The sequence below is a fragment of the Leucopleurus acutus genome, assembly GCF_964270905.1.
Source record: "Leucopleurus acutus genome assembly, chromosome: 19".
Taxonomy (NCBI): Eukaryota; Metazoa; Chordata; class Mammalia; order Artiodactyla; family Delphinidae; genus Leucopleurus; species Leucopleurus acutus.
The window spans coordinates 53350412-53377404 of NC_139161.1; the positions used below are offsets into that span (position 1 = coordinate 53350412).

The 26993-nt window shown below is 41.5% G+C and overlaps 1 protein-coding gene across 2 annotated transcripts in view; it reads right to left on the bottom strand.

Annotated features, from left to right (window-relative positions):
* The window catches only part of STX8 (syntaxin 8), a 241486-nt gene that overhangs the window by 82614 nt on the left and 131879 nt on the right, over window positions 1–26993 (bottom strand). For both annotated transcript variants that reach the window (XM_082860318.1, XM_082860317.1), the window contains one exon: window positions 13182–13283. In XM_082860318.1, coding sequence (XP_082716444.1) covers window positions 13182–13283 — 102 coding nt within the window. The remainder of the gene's footprint in view (window positions 1–13181; window positions 13284–26993) is intronic.

Consider the following 26993-nt stretch of genomic DNA (forward strand, 5'->3'; position numbering starts at 1 on the left):
CACGGGTTCGTGCCCTGGTCCGGGAAGATCCCACATGCCGCGGAGCGGCTGGGGCCGTGAGCCATGGCCGCTGAGCCTGCGCGTCCGGAGCCTGTGTTCCGCAACGGGAGAGGCCACAGCAGTGAGAGGCCCGCGTACCGCAAAAAAAAAAAAGAAAAAAAAAAAAAAAAAAGTGACCCATTTCGTACTTCCCTGGTGGTTCAGTGGTTAAGACTCTGCACTCCCACTGAAGGGGTATGGGTTCCATCCCTGGTTGAGGAAGTTCCACATGCCACGTGTCGTGTGGCCAAAAAAGAGAAAAAAGTGACCCTTTTCAATTTTATTTCCATTTCTCTGTGGATTTACAGGTAAGAAGTTACCAGACAAATGCCAACACAATGACAAAGAATCTTGGCTCCATATTTGCAAAAATTTTTTTAAAAAATAAGACTTTTCAGAAATCCAAGTCATTTTGAAAGGAACGATCGCTTGGAGGGCCAAAAGAGAAAGAAGGGCTCTATCACCATAAATCAACTGGTGGAAGAATGGGGTGGGGGGGGGAGGCGGGGGGAGCCGTTTCAGCAGACACGTGCCCTCCCGAGGCCACCGAAGTGCGTCCTGCTGGCTGCAGTCGGCTCGGAGCAGCATAATGGGAGACGCAGGAGAGCCTTTGGTACTGGGCATGCGCAGAGGTCAGTGTCGTGGACCACTGATGCCCAAGTCCAATACAGAGATCATTTTGCTGCTAATCCGGAGAAATTGATCTCAGTGTTCACACCCTTGGACAGAGAAAACCCAACAGTGATTTCAGATGAGCCCCAAATCAATTTTTCTTAGGAATTTAACACTGGTTCAATGACTCAAAAGTGTCATGACTGCTTGGCTCTGAGATAGATAGAAAAGGTAAGCCGAAAAATAAAAACCGTGTGCCTGATGAGGTTCTCTTGGAGCCGATGAATGGATCCCTAGGGCTGATAAAAACTTTCATGAATGCAACAAGGTCCGGAGTCAAGTTCTTTAAAAAATGTCAGGGCTCTGGACTGGAAGCACTGCCCTGCGACCGAGCAGCTTTGCACACTGGCGCCACTGTGAAGTGCGCTGTAAGCTGAGAAGTACGGGCAGGGACCTACCCGTGGACAGACCGGCAGATGGGGCTGACAGAGATGCTTTGCACACTGAGAAATGGTTGCAGCCAGATATTAATTATTATGGTTTCCCAAGGTATGACAACTCCTTTCATTTTGCTTGTTTCTATTCAACTTTATTTACCAGCGGTTATTGTTTCTCAGAAGCGTGCACACTGGGCATCGCAGCTGATGTCGAAGTAAAACGATCTCATTCTCTGAGCACACACCAGTAACTGGCCTGGGCTAGGGCGCCTCTTCAACAGAGTAGCAAGCACTAGAAGCTCAGGAAGGCCAGCTGATCTCTGAATTTCCATTGTGATAATACACAGAGAAGATAATCCACTTGTGAACCATTGTGACTTTAAATAACCCTAAAACCAGCTACGTGTCCATTTACTCCATTTTATAGTTACAATTTTTGATGGGCGAGAGGCACGAAAACCTGTACCCAAAATTTAAATTGTAGGGATGTTTTCCAAAAAATACAGCCCACTTAAAAAAAAAAATTAACTAATTAACTAAAAATAGTCCTAGAGCTATAACACCAACTTGAGAGAAAAGTGCAAGGCATCTCTACCAACTACTTATGAACAAAGAACCCAGGAGTTACGCTCAATAACCACATTTCTTTATTTTCCTAAAGAAACACACACTAAAACCCAACAAACGTTCTCTGTATCTCCCATTAAAACTTTTCTCTATTTTCCTTGTTTTTGTTCTAACACATGTCTGTTAAAATTGTTTTCAATCAAACAGGAATACGTAACACTGAAGGTCAAGGTCCCTGTTCAGGTAGGATTTAACTCTGCAAGTATCTAACCTGGTGCCAACCACCCTGTATGAAATGAGATCAGCAAAGTTCTGGCCTAGACCCCTGACTCATATTTGGGGTGTGTGCGTGTGCAGGGTAGAAGGAAGTATCTAATTCTCTTCAAAGCGGTATGAAAAGAGGATAACAGAGTTGGATGGAACCTCAAAGACCATCTAGTCTAAGCCATTAACCTTTTTCCCCCTGCCTTTCCATACTGACCTCATGAAGATGTGGATGAATTTATTAGCTAAAAGGAAAACGCCCAACTTCTTTTGAGGAAGTCCAATTAGAATTGGATTACAGTCCAATTATAAACCCTTGTAATGTTGACCATAAACTCATTGGACTCCAATTAGTTTATGGTCAACGTTACCAAGCCATTGATTTCACATGTGAAAAAGATATCAAGCAACTTCCCAATTTGGGTAATTTCGGTCACAACTAGAATCCAATTCGTCACTTCAATTTACAGATACAATCAAATCAACGTATGAATGAGAGGTACTGGAGTATAATGGTGAGCTCCTGAAGAATCAGGCTGCGGTGGCAAAACACCTTGAGGGCGCACTGGGGCTCTGGCTCGCTTAAGCAGTGGACACACAACACAGGTGAAGTATACGTCGAGTAAGCAAAACATGCTCTGTCCCAAGCCCGCTGACGGGCCTTCTAACCCTAGCCGATACTTGCTGGTCCCACACAGCCGGTTGAAAGCAGATGAATTCAGTGGCGACCACATATTACCAGAAAACACGCAGGAACACGTACGGGGGAGTGGCATCGGCCAAGTCTGCTCAGCGTAATTATTACTCCGTGACAACAGAAGCTGCTCTTGGAAATCACACCTTATCTTTCCAAACCACACCGAGCAAAAACAGTAATCAAAAAACGATTCTCCTTTGTGATCATTCCTGACCCCTTGATGATAGCAGAAGTCACTGCCTCGTAACGGATTAGAAGAAGTGTGGCAGCCCCAGAGGCGGTCATGGTGACAGTGCTGAGGCTGTCAGCCCTTATCAATCACTTTCCATTAAATGAAGCTTTTCCAATTTGGTGCTTCTCTCAAAGGCTTCATTTTGCCTGGATTAAGCCGAAGCATCAACATTGGAACCTCCTGCTCCTATTCTCACTCCCCAGATAAATGCTGTGAGCAGAAAGCCAGGCTTTTCCACGGTAGGAGCTCAAAACCAAAGCAGACGACGGTGATGTGGTCACATATAAAAGACATCTGACCACAAACGTGTCACACCTGCATTATACAAAGGCCACGAGCACCCACAGGGTCCAGGAGGGGGGTGTTCAGGAGTGCCAAGAGAAGGGCAGGTCTGCGAGCTGTCCATTTTAGCTCCTAAAAGGAATATCGAGCAATTCCAACATATTCATCGGAGCGCCCCAGTACTTGCTTGGATTTTAGAAGCAGGTCTCCCAAGAATTTTATGCTCTATGGTTTCACTGCCTGGTATCTATTATCTCCGTAATGGAGAAAAGTCATTTCTCTAAAATCTATAGCAGGTATGTCTTGGGAGGGACACAGTTTTAAATCAACTGAAAAGGGCATGTTTACAAAATAAGGGAGCCCTACAGAGAGGGACTCATTTATCTTGGTAATACTGGTAGCCAGGTAGACGTTAGCTGCATTCCGACACCAAATTCACAAGATGGGAGCAGCGGCTTACATAAATATATCAACGTTACAATCATGCACATGTTTCTGTACCCAATAAACAGACTTCTTCATTATCATTTGTAATGGCTACATAAGCGTGGCAAGAGCCTGAGACGGCGTGGTGAGAACACAAAGTGATGAACAGGAAAGGGAGAGATTTACTTCAGAGTTATTCTCAAACAGGCCTAGGGACTGACCAGAGAGAGGTGAAAGAGAGGCCCCAAAGTGTAGGACATCGCCACATGTTTTATTTGGCCCACATGGAATTTTTAACAAGGTTCATTTATTGTCAACACTAAAATACTGGGAGATTTCACTTAAAAGATCCAGATTTCAGGCTTCCCATAAAAAAATAAACACACAGATGATCTGGTGTTGCATTCCCACTCGGCAAACCTCTGCTGTTTCCTCTCTTGTTTGCCACTGGAGAGAATCACAGGGGCCCGCTTCAGTCATGAAGGTTTCCTGTCTGGCCTCCGAAAGCGTCTGAGGGGATGAAGGAAGTTTTTAGCCGGAAGCAATGGGAAGCAATGGGAAGAGGGAGCCTATGGGGGCCAAAGATAATGAGCCTATGAAGAGCATACACAAATTGAGAGCATGTTGGGGGCAGTCAAGAGAAACTGAGTGGTAGTGGAAGAAGACAGAGACCTTGCGACGCAGGTGAAGTCGGGGTCTGAGATGCAGAGCTGTGAGGTGCCCATGAAACCGTCCAAGAGTCGACAGAGTAGGTCAGAGTAGAACTACCCCCCCCCCCCACCACAAAAAAAAAGAGCAAAGGACTGAGCCCTGAGTATGTCTTCCACAGAAGATGGAAGAGGAAAAAAAGAAAGACGAAGGGGGACGGGATTAGCCCCTTGGCTCTCCACGAGCTGGTCCCATCCTGCCTGAAGAGCTGCTCTAGGGAATATCACAACCAAGTGAGTCACGCAAATTTTTGGTTTGCCGGTGCATGAGTTATGTTTACCCTATACTATAATCTATTAAGTGTGCAATAGCATTATGTCTACAAAAACAATGTACATAACTTCATTAAAAAAAAATGCTAACCATCATCTGACAACGCAGGGTTGCCACGAACCTCCAGTTTGTAAAACAAACAAACAAACAAACAAACAAAACAACAAACCAACCAAAAAAACACCCACATCATCTGTGACGTACAGTAAGAGCAAAGCGCAATAAAATGATGTACGCCTGTACGCTGAAAAAAGCTTCACGCTGCTCCCACCTTGGGTCTAAATAAGTCTACGTGAGAAATACATCTGTAATAGATAACGTGCTCTGTTTTGTTTTTTCCCCTGGGTGTCCAGATCCAACCCCCATTTCCATTCTGAGGGAATGCCCATCCTGTGACGTCTAACACAGCCAGACTCTTCCTCTGCCCAGCCTTGGCAGCCAGGCCTGGCCAGCGCGGCACTCTTCCACTGACCCAGAGAGGCAGAGACGGTCAGAGGCAGCGGCGTCACTCGGCAGCTCTGGCGGTGGCATCCCGACCTCGCTCTCCCTGCCCAGGGACGGCAACTCTGCCCCCGGCCCTCCAGCTCCCTGTCACTGCTCTGGGCCTCAAACAATCCTCCACTCAGGAGCCCGCTGATATACGAAGGAGACTGTTGATACAAGACGGCCAGAGCTGGTCTCTGATTCTGACCCTGGAAGCATCCGAACCAATACCCAAAAGTCCTAAACGTGGAAAAAAGCTCTATGCGTCTAATAATCTAAAAGCCCCCAAACAAGAGTATTTAAGTAAATGATGGGACGGTACTAATAGTATTAAAAGAAAAATAGGTTTATAAGACATTAGCTATAACTGAAAAGAGTCTGAAAGAGAATATATATGCATATGTGTATATATCTATATATGAATCACTTTGCTGTACACCTGAAACATTGTAAAACTGTTCTTCAACTTAAAAAGTTTAAAAAATACATAATAAAACATTAAAAAGAACGGTTAAAAATACAGGATTATCATAATCTTGTCAAAATACTATGTATAGAAAAAATGACTAGAAGTACCAAGATATTAAGGGACTTCCCTGGTGGCGCAGTGGTTAAGAATCTGCCTGCCAATGCAGGGGACACAGGTTCAAGTGCGGGTCCGGGAAGATCTCACATGCTGCGGAGCAACTAAGCCCGTGCACCACAGCTACTGAAGCCCGCACGCCTAGAGCCCATGCTCTGCAACAAGAGCAGGCCCCGCTTGCTGCAACTAGAGAAAGCCCGTGCGCAGCAACGAAGACCCAATGCAGCCAAAAATAAATTTTTTTAAGTTTATTAAAAGAGTACCAAAATATCAATAGTAAAAGTATATTTTCCTTAAAATTTTAATTAATTACAAAGTAATACAGGCTTATCATAAAAACGTCTAAAGCTTTGTAAAGAAAACATCAACAAGCTCACATCACCCAGCTCCAAGCCTGGCCCCCGTGCACATCCCTGAAGTAACCGATGTCACCTGCACCTGCTCCTCCACACCTGTTGTCACGCTCTAATCAACAAGTCTACACAGCACCTATGTGGATCCTTCTGTCTTTCCCTGTTTCCCTCTCTCCCTCCCTTTCTCCTTTAAATGGCATCACAGTGTACACATCCTGCTTATTTGGGTTTGTCACTTGACCGGACCCAGAAGAAGCTTCTCCTACTCATCCTTCAGACGTCTGCTCCTGTGTTGTGTCCTCCTGGAAACCTCTGGGCCCCTAGGCTGACTGAGAGCCTTTTCTGCCTGCGCTACTGCAGTCACTAGTGATTTACAGTATGTGTCCCCGCTCCTACGCTCCAAGTTCCCCGAGGGCAGGAATTGTGTGCCTCAGGTACCTTTCAGCTCCAGTACCGAGCCCAGTGCCTGGCACACAGAGTAAATGTGCGTGACTGTAACGTTGATCTTGTTTATGTAAGCCGTTGCTCCCATCTTGTGAATTTGGTGTCGGAATGCAGCTAACGTCTACCTGGCTACCAGTATTACCAAGATAAATAAGATGAGCCCCTCTGTAGGGCTCCCTTATTTTGTAAACATGCCCTTTTCAGTTGATTTAAAACTGTTTCCCTCCCAAGACATACCTGCTATAGATTTTAGAGAAATGACTTTTCTCCATTACGGAGATAATAGATACCAGGCAGTGAAACCATAGAGCATAAAATTCTTGGGAGACCTACTTCTAAAATCCAAGCCCAGTAACTGTGTTGGCATGGAGGGAGAAAAGAGTGAATGAATGAATGGGAAAGGCAGCAGTAAGGTGAAGGATCAGAGGGCTCTGGGGGCAGATACGCATTAGTGAAGGACTGGGCATTTCTCCAGAGACCGAATGAAAGGTGACACGGGGGTACAGAGTCAGGCACACATGTATGTAAAGAATAAGGGAGCGGGCTTCCCTGGTGGCGCAGTGGTTGAGAGTCCGCCTGCCGATGCAGGGGACGCGGGTTCGTGCCCCGGTCCGGGAAGATCCCACGTGCCGCGGAGCGGCTGGGCCTGTGAGCCATGGCCGCTGAGCCTGTCCAGAGCCTGTGCTCCGCCACGGAATAAGGGAGCTGAGGAATTCAACTAGCTTATCTCAACGAAGAAGGGTAAGAAGGAAGGAAACAATAGCTAAGAATATTCTTGACAAACAGTAAGATAAATAAAAGAACTCGCAGAGTTATTCTCTTGCTCCAGATTAACTGTTTGTGTTTGTGGTAAGGTTTTGAAAACAATTCCTTGAGAGATTAAGTTGTCTCTAAGGTCAGTTCAATAAGCTAGACAACCTGGAATTCAGTTTCTTACCTATTTTGTTCAATTTTGTTCAGTTCAAAACAGCTAACATAAGAAAAAGTGGGTTTTGTGCAATACAAAAGTAAGGCAGCCTCACCACCATCCCGCATATGCACTAGAGGTGGTTTTGACTAACTTCATGACTGGTAATGGCTTCAGCCACAAGATTATAAATTTCAGTTTATTTGAAAAAAAAAAAAAAATCGACTCCATTTCTGATTAAATGAGCATGCAAACCTCCTAGCTCCGTAATATTCCTGCATAACTTACTCAGATCATCACTATTCTCCTTAAAGACCGTTCTAAGCTGGCTTCAAAGAGAGGTAAGAGCCTCTGAGCCTTACTTATTAAGGTGGCTCTCGACGACCAATTTAAAGCCACATTTTAACGTCGGCTGGCATTTACTGAGGACTCACTAGCACAGTCACGATACCGCCCGGATTGTTCTCATGCAGTCTGCAGAAGAGCCATGGGACCCTCATTTTGAGCCACGGAGAGGGCAAGCGGCTCTCCAAGTCGCCCAGGTTGTAAGTGGCTGAGCCCCAATGGTGACCCCCCCCTTCGCCTGGCTCCACGCCCGTGCGGTGCGCTGTCCTTTCTTAACCACTGAACTCTTCCACCTCCTTAAGACGACCCCATTCCAAGGAGTGGAAGGCAAATCCAATGGTTCCAGAGAGAGACCTTGTCAATGCAATGTCAGTTGGGCTGTTTCCTAACCACATCAATGAGACGCTGCTAAAATCACAGCGACTCTGCTTCGACAACATTATGTAACAGTCAGTATACTGAGAAGCAGTACTGTCCCTCAACCCGAGTCATTCAGAACCCTTCGTCTGGCCTTTCACAATTGGCTGCGTCCCTCAGACTCAGACGAGGCTCTATTTTGAATTCTAATGAGGACGAGGCACAATGAATATTTAAACTGCAATTACAAAGATCCCGCTTTTATGCGGATGTCCTTAACACAAATAACAGATCTGAAAGTACACGTAGGTGCCGATGGAAGATATCAGTCTAGTTTGCGTTTAGAAGCTGGAGACAGACAATAATACTGTTTTCTACTTGATGCTATTATTGGGGTGGGGGCAGGAGAAGAAAAGGGAGGAAAAACCACCCAAAGATCCCAGTAAAAAAATTTTTAAAGCCCAGGCTTCCGAGTGAAAGGTTCACAAAGAGGTGCTTGAATCCTTTGTTAACAACTGAACAAACAAATTCATCATCGGGCCGTTCTGTGTGGCCCCCTTGCAATTGGGTCTGTCCTTTTAACAAGAAATTTCCTCACTGGGAAAGCATCTAGGACTGATATATCAGATGGGCGAGGACGATATGGTGGCGGAAGGAAAACAAAAGACCATTTCACGGTTCACAGCCTAGTTTTGCACTCCCTTAAGTAAAATGATGATGTGCCGCTGCTATTCTCCGCTTACGCAAGTTCTCTTAGTTAAACAGCCATGGAGTTAACAGTAACCGAGTTACCCTGAGTGAGTTGCTTAATCCCCACCCCCCAAATAGTTAAAACATACCCTGCTTGCAGTGTCATGTACTATGTGTATGTGTTTACATATCAGTGATCAGCCTGGCCTTGCACTAGGGAAGAGCAAGTGATTAACTCTTTGCTATGTCGTGAGGCTCTTGGACCAAGCCTTTGCCCCCAGACCGTAATTTAACTTCCATGGCGTTTGGACATGCTTTCGTAAATGTTAGCATTTATGGAAAGGGAATGTGGTTTGTTTTCTTCTTACATGTCCTCTGGTTGGGTTTCTCTCCTGCTGGTACCAAATATGCCCACTGAGACTCGAGTTTCAGTTACCTTTTATTTATAGAAATTCTGTTTGATCCCGTTTCAAATCTTCTAGGTTGTTCTTTATAGTTCCTATTCTCTGAAGATACTTTCAAACTTGCCATGTCCTTCTTTAAATATAATCATAATTGATTTTATAATCTGCATCTGATAATTCTAACACTGCAAGTCTACGCAGATCGGTTTCTGTGGTCTGTTGCTGATCCTCGCTCGTCTTGTGTGGTTTCCCAATATGCCACGTTATCTTTGAGTGTGTGCTGGTCATTGCCTTGAAAATTTGTTTTTGGTTGATTCCTAGAGACCAAGGATAAACATGCTGTCCCCTCCAGAGAGGTATTTCATTACTTCTGCCAGGCACCTTGAGCTACAACAGGTAAAACAGCTACCCAGGATACAAATGCACAGGAAAGCCTTTCTGTGGCCACAACTTGTCAGGAACGATAGTTTTTCCTTTTTCTTCTTCTCATCTGTTCAGTGCCAAGGCTGCCTTCTCCACAATCCCCAAGGACAATTTATTTCTGGTACACTTTTATCCCAAGGGTTTGGGACCCCACTTTAATGGGAAAAGGGTCTCCTATTACACTTCCCAAATAGGGTGGGCCCAGGACCTTACCTTCCAACTCCACTTGCCTACCCCTCTTAGGCTGCAGAAGCCCCTGACTCCTGCCTGCAAGTGGGCTTTATTAGATTAAAAAAAAAGAAACTACTAGAAAGTACCTAAGAGTTTAATGGCTGAAAGCAAAACAAAAGGTCAGGTCAATACTGTAGTTACCCCACGAAAATTAAAACTGAATTACAATTTGATTCAGCAATTCCATTTCTGGGCATGTACACAAAAAAGCAGGGACTGGAACTGATACCATACACCCATGTTCACAACAGCCAAAAGGTGGAAACAACCCCAAGAGTCCACTGACAGATAAATGGAGAAACAAAATGTGGCATAAACGTAACAATGGAATAGTATTCAGCCTAAAAAGGGAAGGAAATTCCTGACACATGGTACAACAAAGAGGAATATTGAAGACATTACACTAAGTGAAATAAGCCAGATACAAAAGGACAAATACTGTATGGTTCCACTTATATGAGGTACCTAGAGTAGTCATATTTGTAGAGACAGGAAGCAGAGTGGTGGCTAACAGGGGCTGCTGGGCGAGGAATGGGGAGTTAGTGTTTAATGGGTGCAGACTTGCAGTTTGGGAAGATGAAGAAGTTCTGGAGATACATGGATGGTGGTGGTAAATGCACAACAACGCGAATGTATTTAACGCCACTGAACTGCATGCTTAAAAAGACTTACAATGGTAAAGTTTATGTTAGGTATACTTTACCAAAATAAAAACTTTTTTTTTTTTTTTTTTAAAAGGTCTGGCTAATGTTGCTAAGGGCTGCTAGACCTAATCAGTAAATTGCACAATATACCCTGAGTTCCAAGGCTTAATACTAATCAGGGGAAGACTTAGAAGTTAATTAATGGGGGTCATGAATACAAGTCTAACCTCCCTAGACCTCTGGAGCCACACGCTGAACCTCCATCAATATGCAAAACTAGCACTGCTTGTCGACAAACACACACATAATTGCAAAGGTCCCTTGAACAAATACAAATGCAAAACATTTCTCTTTAAAGTTATCAGGCACCACAAATGATATAAGGATAGTTATGTGGTGTCGCTATACTATCGATAGAACTGCTAAATAAATATTAGGGGGGAAATTGACGAGATAAGAGAAAGAATTCTCTAAAGTATTTCCATTGAAAAAAATTGGAGAAATTTCTTCTTTCAGCATCTGTTGTACTGTTGTACCTCCCCCTTCTGAATCACTACATATAATTCTAATACAGATAATATATATACTTATAAGTAAATATAAAGGGGGCATGAGATCAATTCACACTTAACACATTTTAAGATACCAACACATGTTTAAAAAACATGCATTTTAGTAATTCTGGGCATCTCTAAATTTCTCCTGTTTTCAAAAAAACATTAAACAGCTCAGCTCGGAAGATTTTATGGACATTCATGGCTATAAAGTGCAACACCAGGTAAAACTACAAAATAAAAACTTGGCAACAGTAGAAGCCGTATTCTTCATTATGACGCCATGAATGGCATGTGGTGAGAGCCTCTATGTTGCAAATACAAAACCTTACTTGCTTAGTGCATGATTGCTTAGTGCATGAAAAAGACCTCAGGAATGTTGTCTCTTAACTGGAAGATTCTTCCTACTTTCAACATATAAAGATAATGGCTAATACCTGCTCACTGCTTATTATTTGCTAAGAACTGATGTAAGGGCTGTATATCCCTACCTATCTATCTACTTACCTACCTACCTCTATATCATCTATATCTTTACCTACATTAACTCATTTATTCCTTACAACAACCCTCCAAGATATGTACCATTATTATTCCCATTTCAGAGATGGGAAAATCGAGGCAAAGGGGAGCGGGTTTTCACAAGGTCACACAGCCAGTGAATGGCAGAATGGCACACAGCCAGGCTCTGGGGCCCAGGCTCTTAACTCTTGTGCTCTACTGCCTGTCTGCATAAAATATGGAAATTCCGGGATGATGGCGAGTGTCGGACACTTTACATATTTTATACAATTTCATTTTTATAACCAGGTCATCTATTTTTTTTTTAACAGCCAAGGAAACTAAAGTTCAGAAAGAATAAGTTTATATAAGAATCGAAGATAATAACAGATGGAGGTGGGAGTGAACCCATCTATCTCTGTCGCCAAAGTTTCAGGATCTGGTGCAAAGAACAACATCCCTATGGTTAGAAGTTATGAGAAGGCGGGTAAAGCAAACTCAAGGAGGCTTTGCTTTGCGCAGGAAGTAGAAAGAAGCACATGCCTACAGGCGCAGAAGCACAGAGTGGCTTGCTATCTGGTGGATGAGAACTGCCAGGTTACAGGGAGGAGACAGGTGATAAAAGGGCAGCAGGTGGGCGCCTCCAAGTTCCACTTCCTCTGAGATTCCAGAGTCCATATTTGCCCGGTCCTCCATCACCCTGTTGCTCTAGATTTCTGTTTAACCACACACACAGGCAAGGAAGGTAACACTTCTCAAGCTGTGCATCCCAGATGAACCTCGCACAGAGATCCTTGTTCTAAAACTGGATAGATGGGAGGGATCCAGTATATTTTTCATACTGAGAGGGCTAAAAGTCAGGCAAAGCATGTGCTCAGATCATTAGTTTTTTTCAGTGCTACTGCACTTCTCTGTATAACAAAGTTATTAGCCTTATAAACGTGGTGCATCTTTGTGAAATGAAGGATCAAATAACCATGACTGTGATTACTGCTAGTGTCACCACCATTCAATGTCACCTACCTGTGGGCAAGGCACTGTGCACAAGCAAGAGATCATTGAAACCCCACAAACACGTGCATCAGAACTTCTGCCGAAGAGCAAGGACCCACATCGGGATTGCCTGGTGCACTTGTTAAATGATGAACACTCTTGAACCCCAACCTAGCCCTACTCAATCAGAATCTCGACGGGAGGGCCGGGGAATCAGCACTTTAAGAGTCATTCCCAGTGATTCTTATTCTGGCCTGTGTTTCCTCATTTTACGTAAAACGAATTAAGAAATGATAACTTCACTAAATAACAGGATATACACTCATTTGGACTTTAGAATCTGTGCTCTATGGCTCAAGCTTCAACAATGAAGCCTGTGACTAAAACAGGCACAAAACAAGCAAGATCGCCTTTAAAACCCATGAGATCTGCCACCACCAGTCTGCATGATGTCATAGAATTTCCCAAACTATTATTCTCGGTAAGCATACAGGAAGGTTTCTTACTTTAAATTAAAAAAAAATTAACAACGCATTATACTTCCCCTGCCCTCATAACAATTCATTTCATTTTAACAAGATTTAGGGACCTTCTAGCAATTTCAATGCTTCATCACATGAAACTGCCTGTACCAGAAGAGCAACCAAATCCCTGCGGTGCAATGAGACCAACGTGGGAAGCTTATCCGCAAATGATTAGAGAGGCAGAGCTATAACTACAGCAATCTCTTACCACAAGACGTGGACTTCCTGTCCACCAGATTCACACGCCTGGTTTCGGTGCGAAGTTTCTCATCGGTATTCTCCACCAGGTTGGCAAGGTCATCAATTATCTCTATAAAGGAAAACAAAGATGCACGGTTAATACTCCAAAAATACCTTGGCTCACATCAGAGTCTCATAGCTGTGGTGGTCCTTCCTAGTAATAATTCTCTCAACTGCAGTGAGTGAGAAGGTTTTAAAGAACTCATGTATATTCTCTGAAAACTGCAATTCTGATTCATTAAAGGTTGGGGGTGGGGTCGGGAGGGAAGGAGTAGTAAAGAAAAAAATGAGTTCAACACAATTCCAGGAGACAGAGGAGAAATGTCAAAAGTTCAGGGGAAAGAAAGCATGACCCAACAAATTTATGCCCAGCCAAGTTGTCATTGGAGTATAAAGACGGCAGACAGACGGTATAGAGGACTTGAGGGACCACTGGGATCCTTCTTAAGAAAACTACTTGATGATGGAATCTAGGCAACCAAGAGGTGAATAAAAATACAGAGCTCTGGGCTGGAGAAGCCAGAGGCCATGACATTAGAGATGACAGCGAGAACTGAATCCATGTAAATACTGAGCTGAGAACAAATATGGATTAGGTTACAGAAAAGTAGACAAACATAATAAACAGTGACAATGGAATTATAGGTGAAAATCAGGAAGCAGTTGGGGGGCGGTGGCAAGAAAGGTAAGGCAGCAGCTAAGATGTTAATTTCTTCAGCAGAGTCACATCAAGCTGTTGGAAAGTAAAACATATAGAGACTTACAGCTTGTAAAAATCACTAAAGCTTCAATGTTTTATGTTATTATTTTGTTAACCTTGAATGGATCTTTTAGTAATTACTACCTCTTGGAGAGAACTCTTCATGTGAAGTTTTTGTTTGTTTGTTTGTTTTTCCGGTACCCGGGCCTCTCACTGTTGTGGCCTCTCCCGTTGCGGAGCACAGGCTCCGGACGCACAGGCTCAGCAGCCATGGCTCACGGGCCCAGCCGCTCCGCGGCATGTGGGATCCTCCCGGACCGGGGCACAAACCCGTGTCCCCTGCATCAGCAGGCGGACTCTCAACCACTGCGCCACCAGGGAAGCCCCTGAAGTTTATCTTTTAAAAGTGAAATTAAGCACTTAATATTAAAATAGCATACATAATATGACCCTAATTATGTAAAATTATTTCTATCCCTCCTTTTATACATATGAACCTGTAAGGATATATCCAGACAGTGTTAACCTAATGTTAATAATGACTATTTCTAGGTGGTGTGATCCTGGGTGATCTTCCTTGTATTATCTGTTTTATTTGAATTTCTTATAATGAGCTCTATATACTATTTTTTTTCAATTTTGGTTCTTTTTCCTCCCTCCTTCCCTCTCTCCCTTTTTAGTGATTGCTTTAGAGATATGTTGTCCAATACGTTACCATTTTTCTTAAAGAATGAAATAAAACCCACAAGGAAGTCAAAGAAAGCTTTCAGAAAGTTGTTTGAGCTCAGTTTTGACGGCCATGTATGTGGGTGAAGAAGCAGGAATAGTGCGACTCATGTAAAAAGAGTAGCATGTGAAAGGCACAGAAGAGTTGGGAGGTCTTTCTTCCAGCTCCTACAGCACTTCCTACAATCTTTTTACTTAGAGACCCTTTTTGTTTGTACTGAATTATCTGTTTGCATGTCTTTTACAGAAAGAGTATGACAGACACTAACTTTTATTCATCTCTGTATCTCCTATCCGTAGGAGAGTGCCTAATATACAGCAAGATAAACACTAAAAGATAAAGGCCGTGAATGAATGGAGTGTAAAAGATAAAAGCATTGAATAATTTCAAAGCATTGAATAATTTGCTGCTTCTTAGAAAAGTGGAACTAAGTCAAATTTGCCCAATATTATCTGTACAACACCTGCCTAGAAAATATTTCACTATTATTTAACGATCCATTCATAACTATTTCCTTGTATTCAATGACATACTCTCCCAGTTTCCCTTTCACTTACCTGTAAGCTCTGTCTAGTCTCCTCTTCCTCTTAAATGTTGGTGATCCCCAGAATTCTGTATATTTCTATTCTATTTTAGTTTTAAACTTAAAATTTTAATATTTAAATTTAAAATATTTAAATTTAAATATTTTTAATATTAAAATTTTAATTTAAATATTTTTAAATTAAAAAAATTTTTTCTGCTCTACATAGCTCTCCAAAACTCCTTGACTCATATAGCCAACTGCTTACTACTTATCTCTACCTTGAAATTCCTACAAATATCTGACTCTCGAGGTCTCTAAAACTAAACTCTTCATCTTCCCTCAAACTGGACTCCCCTATCTTCACTGCCTCAGTTAACGGCACCACCATTCACTTTTGCTTGCCCAAGATAGAAATCTTTTTTTTTTCCCCGCTGTGTTGGGTCTTCACTGCTATGCACAGGCTTTCTCTAGTTGCAGCAAGCGGGGGCTAACTCTTCGTTGCAGTGCATGGGCTTCTCATTGTGATGGCTTCTCTTGTTGCAGATCACGGGCTCTAGGTGCACGGGTCTCAGTAGTTGCAGCAAACGGGCTCAGTAGTGGTAGCGCGCAGGCTCTAGGGCACGTAGGCTTCAGCAGTTGTGGCGCACAGGCTTAGTTGCTCTGCAGCATGTGGGATCTTCCCGGATGCACTGGCAGGCGGATTCTTAACCACTGTGCACCGCAATCAGTAGCCCCCGCTCGCCGCAACTAGAAAAAGCCTGTGCATAGCAACAAAGACCCAACGCAGCCAAATATAAATACATAAATTTATATTAAAAAAAATTGACAATACTAATTGTTGGGGATGATTTGGCACAAAGTTAACTGAAGAAATATTTGTCTGTTCTACTCCAGCTAAGCATATATCTACTCTATGACCCAGAAATTTCACCCTTAGGAATTTACCGAACAGGAATCGAAACATGTTTCTCAAAAAGACCTGTACAGGCCTTCCCTGGTGGCGCAGTGGTTGAGAGTCCGCCTGCCGATGCAGGGGACACGGGTTCGTGCCCCGGTCTGGGAAGATCCCACATGCCGCGGAGCGGCTGGGCCCGTGAGCCATGGCCGCTGAGCCTGCGCGTCCAGAGCCTGTGCTCCGCAACGGGAGAGGCCACAACAGTGAGAGGCCCACGTACCGCAAAAAGAAAAAAAAAAAAAAAAAGACCTGTACAAAAATATACCCAACAGCGATACTCATGAGAACCCAAAACTAGGAACCACCTAATATCCATCAATAGGGGAATGGATAAGCAAACTGTGGTATCTGTACTGTAATAAAAAACAGTAATAAAAAACAAAGAGCTTCTTATAACTGTAACAACTGTTACTTTGTTGGCTAAAAAATAAATCTCAAAAGCATTTTGTTGGCGAAAATAATAAAGTAATATATACTTAATAATTCCATTTATATAAAGTATGAGGACAAACCTAATCTACTAGATAGAAATCAGAAAGCAGTTGCCTCTGGGGTGGGGATGGAGGGGACTGACTGGAAAGGGAGAAGAGGGAATTTTCTGGGACGATGGAAATGTTCTAAATATTCTCACAAACGTATGCAGTTGTCAAAATGCATGAACTGAACACTAAGGTCTGTACACTTTGTTGTATGTAAATTATACCTCAATTAAAAATGTAAAGCAGAAACAACAAGGACCTGCTGTATGGCACAAGGAACTATACTGAATACCCTGTAATAACCTACAATGGAAAAGAATCTGAAAAAACATATATATAAAACTGAATCACTTTGCTATACACTTGAAACTAACACAACATTGTAAATCAACTATACTTCAATAAAAAGTTGTTTGAAAAAAATACATATATATATAAATTAGAAAAAAAAACTGAAGTTTACAATATCATGATACTTGTAGGATTTTCCAGAAAGGAAGAAAAAAGGGAGGGAGGGAGGAAGGCGGGCAGGCAGAGAGACCTGCTGCGAAGACAAAGCAAATGACTTAGAATAACAAAATTTTCCAGCTGCAAGAAGTCAGGGGATCATCTTGTAGCTCCTCCCCCTTAACAATTCCCCTCCCACCCAGCTCCCCACCCAACCCTGTGCCAGTAACAGGGAAGCTCGTGAGAAAATCAATTCCATGGCTGAGCTGGAGGGTGCCTGTAATTATAAGTTTCTATATTTCGAGCTGAAAATCTGCCTGCTTTTAACTTTCACCTTCTATTTCTAGAACAACACAATTCCAGTGTTCTTCCTTCCAGAAGACAATTCTCCTCGTATCACTCCTTAGTCTTGTCTTCTCAGCTACAGACACTTAGCTCTGAACATTAACAGATTGTTCAGAGGAAGCGATTTCTAGATCTCATGACATCTTGATGCACTGGACACCGTATTCATCCTAAAATGTGACATGAGGACTTGGAGCCATCGTTTCAGGTTCTGTCCAGTCAGCACAGAACACACTGAGTTTAGACAGAGTAGCACATATAAAAGTCAGTATTTTTAAGTTCCATTCCTCATGTCCTATCAGGATATTCCATAGTAACAGCTATGCTTCCTAGAGTTGCTTGGTCCATTGTTCTCATGCAAATGATTGCAGTTGAGATTGCATGGTATGTTTTAATGTCTCAACATGTAATATAAAATTTAGACTTAATAAGCTTCTAGCACTATAAGAAAGTCAAGTGCAAAATACTCCTTGTCAGATACTAAATACAATATGTCAGCTGTTATATGTTAACTGGGTTTCTGGATAGAGTTCTCATTAAATTTGTAAATATTCATAACAGAGGTAAATACAAAATTGGTAGAAGATTAGCTAAGCAAAAATCAGTAGTCAACACTGAAGGGGTTAATGTTTTCATTTCAGACCAAACACAGAGTTTTTCATATTGGTTGGTAAACCTCATCTGATTACTAGTTTGTTTGCTTTAAAAAACAAACAAAAAACCCTCTATTTTTAGGTGATAAAAATCATTTAATAGCAGTTTATAAATGAGAGGGGGAAAAGTATAAGATTATCCACACACCCCAGTAACCACTCCTATGGATTCCCTTCTAAGATTTGACATAAACATATGTATTTTTTTAATTAATTTATTTTTTTTTTAGCGGTACACGGGCCTCTCACTGTTGTGGCCTCTCCCGTTGCGGAGCACAGGCTCCGGACGCGCAGGCGCAGCGGCCATGGCTCACGGGCCCAGCCGCTCCGCGGCACGTGGGATCTTCCCGGACCGGGGTACGAACCCGTGTCCCCTGCATCGGCAGGCAGACTCTCAACCACTGCGCCACCAGGAAAGCCCTGTATTTTTATATAATTGCAATATATGAGCCTTTTGCCCCCTGTTAACATATCATTTGTACGCTTTCATGTTGTTACACAGTCTTCACAGTTATAATTTCTAATGGTTACAAAATATTCATTCCATTAAAATAAACATTCATTAGAAACAGCCCATTATGGGATATGTAGAATGCTTCTATATTTCCACATAATGAGTCAATGAATTCTTTCCTCCATTAACATCTTCCTTCTTTTCTATCGTTTTCTTAATTAAGCGTGATTCTGACTGCCACATGGACTTTGAAACATACCGCCAAGTCAGAAAGGTTTGCACTGCCACTGCTGTTGGTTGGTTTGATCAAATTCACTCGTCAATATGACCTCAGAAAGCGATTTCCAAGGGCAGGGAGCCTGGGAGAATTCCCACCTTGCAGCCTAGTAGCTTCTAAGGGGGGAATTTCCCTAACCACAGTCAGTTACGAGCAAATTAAACACAGGTTTCAGAATACAGGTTAAGAAAGAACCAGCTGACTCTTTCAGATCCCTCCAAGTACAGTCTCCAAAGAGCAACTGGTATTTTACTTCCCAGTAAGTATTTGCACTTGGTTTCGAGAAGTAACTTACGTTTCTATCACATGTGGACAATAGAAAGTATTTTCTCATCAAAAAGCGGTGAGAAATATTATACAGTGCTAACACAGCTGGATCCAAATTATTTAATTTCCTTCTAGGCTCAGGTACAGTCTCAGTAAAATCTGTATAAGGGCAGAGAGTGTGCTGCGTATTTTCAGATAAATTTGGTGCCTTCTGCACTCACAATGGATCCTGGCACTTGCAAAGTCATTATGTTGTTATGCCTTTCACTTAATTGCTAATGACATTTGAAGACAAGCATTAAAAAAACCAAATGGTGAATAAAGAGCTTTTCTTGAGGGCATTACTTTAACTCCCTTTATTCCCTACAATGGAAACTAAACATGGGGTGGGTGATAACCTCTAATAATACACTTTTCTGTACACTAGGAAACCAGGAACAGAAGAACAGACCAATCTGTGACTCAGCAAAGGAAAAGTAACACGTTGGCCAAGGCACCCTATGGCAGGGCAGCTGGCAGGGAGTCCCCGCACACCCAAGCAGAGCCTCTGGGAGCACTCAAGCTTCGGAGGCCTAGGAGAAAGCCCCTTGGCCATACCTGCTCCCATTTTAAGCAGGAACAGGTGGGCCAGGCTGGGCAGAAAGCACAGGCTCCTTTCCTTCTTCCTCCCCACCAGCAATCCCACGGCCTTTCAGTCTTCCTTCCTCCAGGCTGAAACGTGTGTAACAGAGGCCTATGCTGAGTTAGAACCCTTCCCAACTTCTAACAACAGACAGACACTGACGTGTGTGTGAAAATGAGCAAAGAGCCAACAGGTGTAAATAAAGAGGGAGCATCTGCTCCCCCTCCCTCACCCCTTTTGCCCTAGAAAACACAATTCCTTCCAGAAAAGGACAAAACTTGAGAAACTGGTTTCTGTTTTTAAAACAAGATTCAAGAGGACACTAAATCAATACAACAGAACAGAGAGCCACGATGAGGGACCGACCTAAGTTACTAGAAACAGTGCTCCAGGTAGAAACACACTTGTCAAATTAAAAACCGCAGTGAAGGCAGTTAAACAGATTGTAATCTAAATAAAAGATTTAGTTAGAAACCAAACTGGAATAGTCTCCCAGAAGTCACAGAAGGAGGTTACAGAGGACAAAATATGGAAGGAAAAGAATAAGAGACAGGGATAAACACCAAGGAAAACAGAAGGAGAAACAGTGGCCAAGTAAATAATACATTTTCCTCTTAAACCAGAACCCGAGTTTCATAATAATCAAGATCAGATCCAAAATTACTCAGTATATGAAGTACCAGAAAACCTCAAGATGCATCAGAAAAGACAATCGGCAGATGCCAGGGCTGAAATGACACAGCTGTTGGAATTATCTGACAAAGACTTTAAAGCAGCTGTAATATAAATGCCCCAAGAAGTAAAAGTGAACACTCTTGAAACAAAAGTTTCAGAAAAAAAATTAAAAAAAAAAAGCAGAAAATACAGAGAAGAACCAAATGTGAATTGCAAAACTGAAAACTACAAGAATCAAAATTAGAAAAACTCACTGGATGGGCTCAATAGCGGAATGGAGATGACAGAGGAAAGAAGCAGTGAACTGGAAGACAAGTCAACAGAAACAATCAAATCTGAACAATGAGGAGAAAAGGCAGGGGGATGACCATAGCCTAAGGGACCTATGGGACAATGGCCAAAGGTCAAGCATTCATGTCATCAGAGGCCCAGAAGGAGAGGAAAAGAGTGTGGGGCACAAAAATAGTTGAAGAAATACTGCTGAAATTCTTAAGTTTGACAAAAAACATAAACCTATACATTCAAGAAGCTCGGAAAACCCCCAAAAAGATAAACACAGAGAAGTCCATGTCTGGACACCTCAAACCCAAACCGTTGAACACTAAAACAAAGGAAAAAATCTTGAAAACCACCCCCCAAAACGACATATTACTTCTAGGAAAACAAAGATTTGAAAGACTGTGGATTTCTCACCAGAAATCATGGAGGCCAGAAGAATGTATAACAACATTTTTAAAATGCTGAAAGAAAACTGTCAACACAGAAGTTTATATCCAGCAAAAATATCCTTTGGGAATCAAGGTGAAAGAAAGGTATTCTCAGATGAAGTGCTAAGAGAATTTACAGACCCCACACAAAAAAACTGAAGGTACTTTTTCAGACAGAAGGGAAATCACACCAGCAGAAAATCTGGTACATCAGAAATGAAGAGCAACAGAATGAAAAACATTTGGGTAAATATAATAGATCCTTCTCCAATTAAGTTCTTTGATTATCTGACAGTTGAAAGCAAAACTTACAACATCTGGTTTTCAATGAACATAAGTATCATACACCATACTGACAGGAGGGAAGGGTAAAGGGACCTTTATGGTGGTATGGTTACTATACCCCACTAGACATGATAAAATATTGATTCTAAGCAGACTGTAGAATGTTAAGTGTATATATTGCCATCCCTAGTAACCACAAATACAATCTGTACAAACATATACAGCAAAAAGCGCAATAGAAAAATTAAAATGGAATACTACAGAAGTTCATATGTGTGATTCCATTTATACGATAGTCTCCAAAAGACAAAACTATACTGATGGAGAACAAGCCAGTTGGTGATCACCAAGGGTTAGGGATGGGGGAGGGAACGATGGCAAATGAACAGCACAAGGGGTGATGGAACTGTTCTGTGTCCTGTCTGTGGTAGTGGTTACACAAATCTATACATGTGTTAAAATTCACAGCACTACAGAAACACACACACAGTCGATTTTTCTGTATGTTAATTCAAAAATTCAAATGAAAAAAGATATAATGAACAAAGAGAGGTATGGGTAAAGGAAGAACATCAGAGAACGCTAGTGTTTAAAGAACAAGAGGAACAAAAACTAGAAACAAAGGAGGAGGGTGAAAAAGCAGAAGAGAATGCTGTCCTAGAGGGCAGCACTGCAGAAAAAAGGGTGGCATATACCATGTCTATGGACGGGTAATTGGGCCACTGCCGTGGACTGTGCTGAGAGCCGCTTTGGGTGGGGGAAGAAGGGGGCAATTTGCCTGAGCTGCAGGACTGAATGCAGGCAAAGTGTGGGGAAAGGAAGATGGTAAGAGGACCCTAGTGTGTTACTGAAAACTCCTATAATGTAAAACCAAAACACTAACTACTAATATTTACTGAAAACTTGCCAGGTGCTAAATCACTGTTTTTTAATCTTGAGTTGTATCTAGTTCATTATAAAGTGAAAAACAATTCTTTTATACCCCACAGTATTAATATGTTATTCTATTTAAATTACTTAATTAAATATAAACATCAATGGTGGTATATATTATTTATGTTTATATTTCTTTATTCCATAGTTGTAAAAATATATTCATATTAAAAATAAAAACTAAAATTCTGTTTAATAATAATTTCATGCTGATAGAGACAGCCTGTTTTCTGAGTAGTAAATTGCTGCTTGAAACACGAATATGATACAGACTGAAGTATGGGTCCTTTAGGGTGGTCCTGCTATTCTTTCTTCCAATTGTGGAGACACCTTTTAGACATTGCACAGTGACAGCCTTTGGCCTTCTCTTGCAAGCAAATATATCATTACATATTAAGTATACCTTCTTCTCTCATCAGCCAAGGATTACTAAGACAATTACAAATACAAATGTGGGCTAGAATTGCATGGCAACACACAGTACAGTGGTCATCCCGACAATATTTAAAAATCAAAAGGATTTTCTGGATTATCAACAGTAGAGAGAGACAAAATTTTAAAAGTCATTAAAAAAAAAGAGTCCCACAGAGCTCAGAGAAGGCACCATCGTTCCTGATTTGAATATAGAATGCTAAAAGCATAACATTTCTTACCTTAAGTTACTCATTAAACAGCTCTACAATAGGCACAAAAATACTGCCTCACCAGTTTTCCCAGCCCTTCAAGAAAAACATCTACTTAAAAAAAATGTTAAGGAGGAGACCTTCAAGATGGCAGAGGAATAAGACGTGGAGATTACCTTCCTCCCCACAAGTACATCAGAAATACATCTACATGTGGAACAACTCCTATAGAACACCTACTGAACAGTGGCAGAAGACCTCAGACTTCCCAAAAGGCAAGAAACTCCCCATGTACCTGGGTAGGGGAAAAGAAAAAAGTATCAAGTATCTTTTCTGACTACAATGCTATGAGACTAGATATCAATTACAGGAAAAAATCTGTAAAGAATACAAACAAATGGAAGCTAAACAATACACTACTAAATAACCAAGAGATCACTGAAGAAATCAAAGAGGAAATAAAAAGATACCTAGAAACAAATGACAATGACAACCCAAAACCTATGGGATGCAGCAAAAGCAGTTCTAAGAGGCAACTTTACAGCAATACAATCCTACCTCAAGAAACAAGAAACATCTCAAACAACCTAACCTTACACCTAAAGCAATTAGAGAAAGAACAAAAAAATGCCAGTTAGCAGAAGGAAAGAAATCATAAAGATCAGATCACAAATAAATGAAAAAGAAATGAAGGAAACCATGGCAAAGATCAATAAAACTAAAAGCTGGTTCTTTGAGAAGATAAACAAAATTGATAAACCATTAGCCAGACTCATCAGGAAAAAAAGGGAGAAGACTCAAATCAGTAAAATTAGAAATGAAAAAGGAGAAGTAACAACTGACACTGCAGAAATCCAAAGGATCATGAGAGATTACTACAAGCAACTATGTCAATGAAATGGACAACCCGGAAGAAACAAATTCTTAGAAAAGCACAACCTTCCGAGACTGAACCAGGAAGAAATAGAAAGTATAAACAGACCAATCACAAGCACTGAAATTGAGACTGTGATTAAAAATCTTCCAACAGACAAAAGCCCAGGACCAGATGGCTTCACAGGTGAACTCTACCAAACATTCAGAGAAGAGCTAACACCTATCCTTCTCAAACTCTTCCAAAATAGAGCAGAGGGAGGAACACTCCCGAACTTATTCTATGAGGCCACCATTACCCTGATACCAAAACCACACAAAGATGTCACAAAGAAAGAAAACTACCGGCCAATATCACTGAGGAACATAGATGCAAAAATCCTCAACAAAATACTAGCAAACAGAATCCAGCAGCACATTAGAAGGATGATACACCATGATCAAGTGGGGTTTATCCCAGGAATGCAAGAATTCTTCAATATACGCAAATCAGTGTGATAAATCATATTAACAAATTGAAGGAGAAAAACCATATGATCATCTCAATAGATGCAGAAAAACTATCGACAAAATTCAACGCCAATTTATGATAAAAACCCTCCAGAAAGCAGGCACAGAGGGAACCTACCTCAACATAATAAAGGCCATGTATGACAAACCCACAGCCAACATCGTTCTCAGTGGTGAAGAACTGAAACCATTTCCACTTAAGACCAGGAACAAGACAAGATTGTCACTCTAACCACTATTATTCAACAAAGTTTTGGAAGTTTTAGCCACAGCAATCAGAGACGAAAAAGAAAAGGAATCCAAATCGGAAAAGAAGAAGTAAAGCTGTCACATGATACTATACATAGAGAATCCTAAAGATACTACCAGAAAACTACTAGAGCTAATCAATGAATTTGGTAAAGTAGCAAGATACAAAATGAATGCACAGAAATCTCTGGCATTCCTATACAGTAATGATGAAAAATCTGAAAGAGAAATTAAGGAAACATGCCCACTAACCACTGCAACAAAAAGAATAAAATCCCTAGGAATAAACCTACCTAAGGAGACAAAAGACCTGTATGCAGAATACTATGACACTGATAAAAAAAATTAAAGATGATACAAACAGATAGAGAGATATACCATGTTCTTGGACTGGAAGAATCAACGTTGTGAAAATGACTCTACTACCCAAAGCCATCTACAGATTCAATGCAATTCCTATCAAACTACCAATGGCATTTTTCACAGAACTAGAACAAAACATTTCACAATTTGTATGGAAACACAGAAGACCCCAAAGAGCCAAAGCAAATCTTGAGAAAGAAAAATGGAGCTGGAGGAATCAGCCTCCCTGACTTCAGACTATACTACAAAGCTACAGTAATCAAGACAGCATGGTACTGGCACAAAAACAGAAATATAGATCAATGGAACAGGATAGAAAGCCCAGAGATAAACCCACGCACATATGGTCACCTGATCTTTGATAAAGGAGGCAAGAATATACAATGGAGAAAAGACAGCCTCTTCAATAAGTGGTGCTGGGAAAACTGGACAGCTACATGTAAAAGAATGAAATTAGAACACTCCCTAAGACCATACACAAAAATAAACTCAAAACGGATTAAAGACTTAAATGTAAGGCCAGACACTATAAAACTCTTAGAGGAAAACACAGGCAGAACACTCTATGACATAAATCACAGCAAGATCCTTTCTGACCCACCTCCTAGAGAAATGGAAATAAAAACAAAAATAAACGAATGGGACCTAATGAAACTTAAAAGCTTTTGCACAGCAAGGGAAACCATCAACGAGACAAAAAGACAACCCTCAGAATGGGAGAAAATATTTGCAAACGAAGCAACTGACAAAGGGTTAATCTGCAAAATATACAAGCAGCTCAATATCAAATAAACAAACAACCCAATCCAAAATGGACAGAAGACCTAAACAGACATTTCTCCAAAGAAGATATACAGACTGCCAACAAACACATGAAAGGATGCTCAACATCACTAATCCTTAGAGAAATGTAAATCAAAACTACAATGAGATATCACCTCACACCAGTTAGAATGCCCATCATAAAAAAATCTACAAACAGTAAATGCTGGAGAGAGTATGATGAAAAGGGAACCCTCTTGTACCGTTGGTGGGAATGTAAATTGATACAGCCACTATGGAGAACAGTATGGAGGTTCCTTAAAAAACTGAAAATAGAACTACCATATGACCCAGCAATCCCACTCCTGGGCATATACCCTGAGAAAACCATAATTCCAAAAGAGTCATGTACCACAGTGCTCATTGCAGCGCTATTTACAATAGCCAGGACATGGAAGCAACCTAAGTGTCCACCGACAGATGAATGGATAAAGAAGATGTGGCACATATATACAATGGAATATTACTCAGCCATAAAAAGAAACGAAATTGAGTTATTTGTAGTGAGGTGGATTGACTAGAGACTGTCATACAGAGTGAAGTAAGTCAGAAAGAGAAAAACAAATATCATATGCTAACACATATATATGGAATCTAAAAAATAGAAAAAATGCTTCTGAAGAACCTGGGGCAGGACAGGAATAAAGACGAAGATGTAGAGAATGGACTTCAGAACACGGGGAGTGGGAAGGGTAAGCTGGGACGAAGTGAGAGAGTGGCATGGACATATATACACTGCCAAATGTAAAATAGACAACTGGTGGGAAGCAGCTGCATAGCACAGGGAGATCTGCTCGGTGCTTTGTGACCACCTAGATGGGTGGGATAGGGAGGGTGGGAGGGAGACGCAAGAGGGAGGAAGGAGATATGGGGATATATGTGTATGTGTAGCTGATTCACTTTGTTATACAGCAGAAACTAAGACACCATTGTAAAGCAATTATACTCCAATAAAGATGTTAAAAAAAAAAGGGTTAAGCCATATTAGAACCCTTGCTAATAATGTAACAATAAAAATACACTTCCCGTTATTTTAGAAAACTGGAATCCTGGTGATAATGTGCTCAGCTCTGACTGAATAATTTCAAGATAATCAACACGTTTCTTTGCACCTTGAATAAAAAGTCTATATACTGTATGAATCTAATCATATGACATCCTGGACGAGGCAAAACTATAGAGAGAACACAGTGATCAGTGTTTGCCAGGAGTTTAGAAGGAATAGGGAAGGGATGAACAGGTCAAGCGCAGGGATTTTTAGGGCAGTACAAAATTCTGTATGATACTG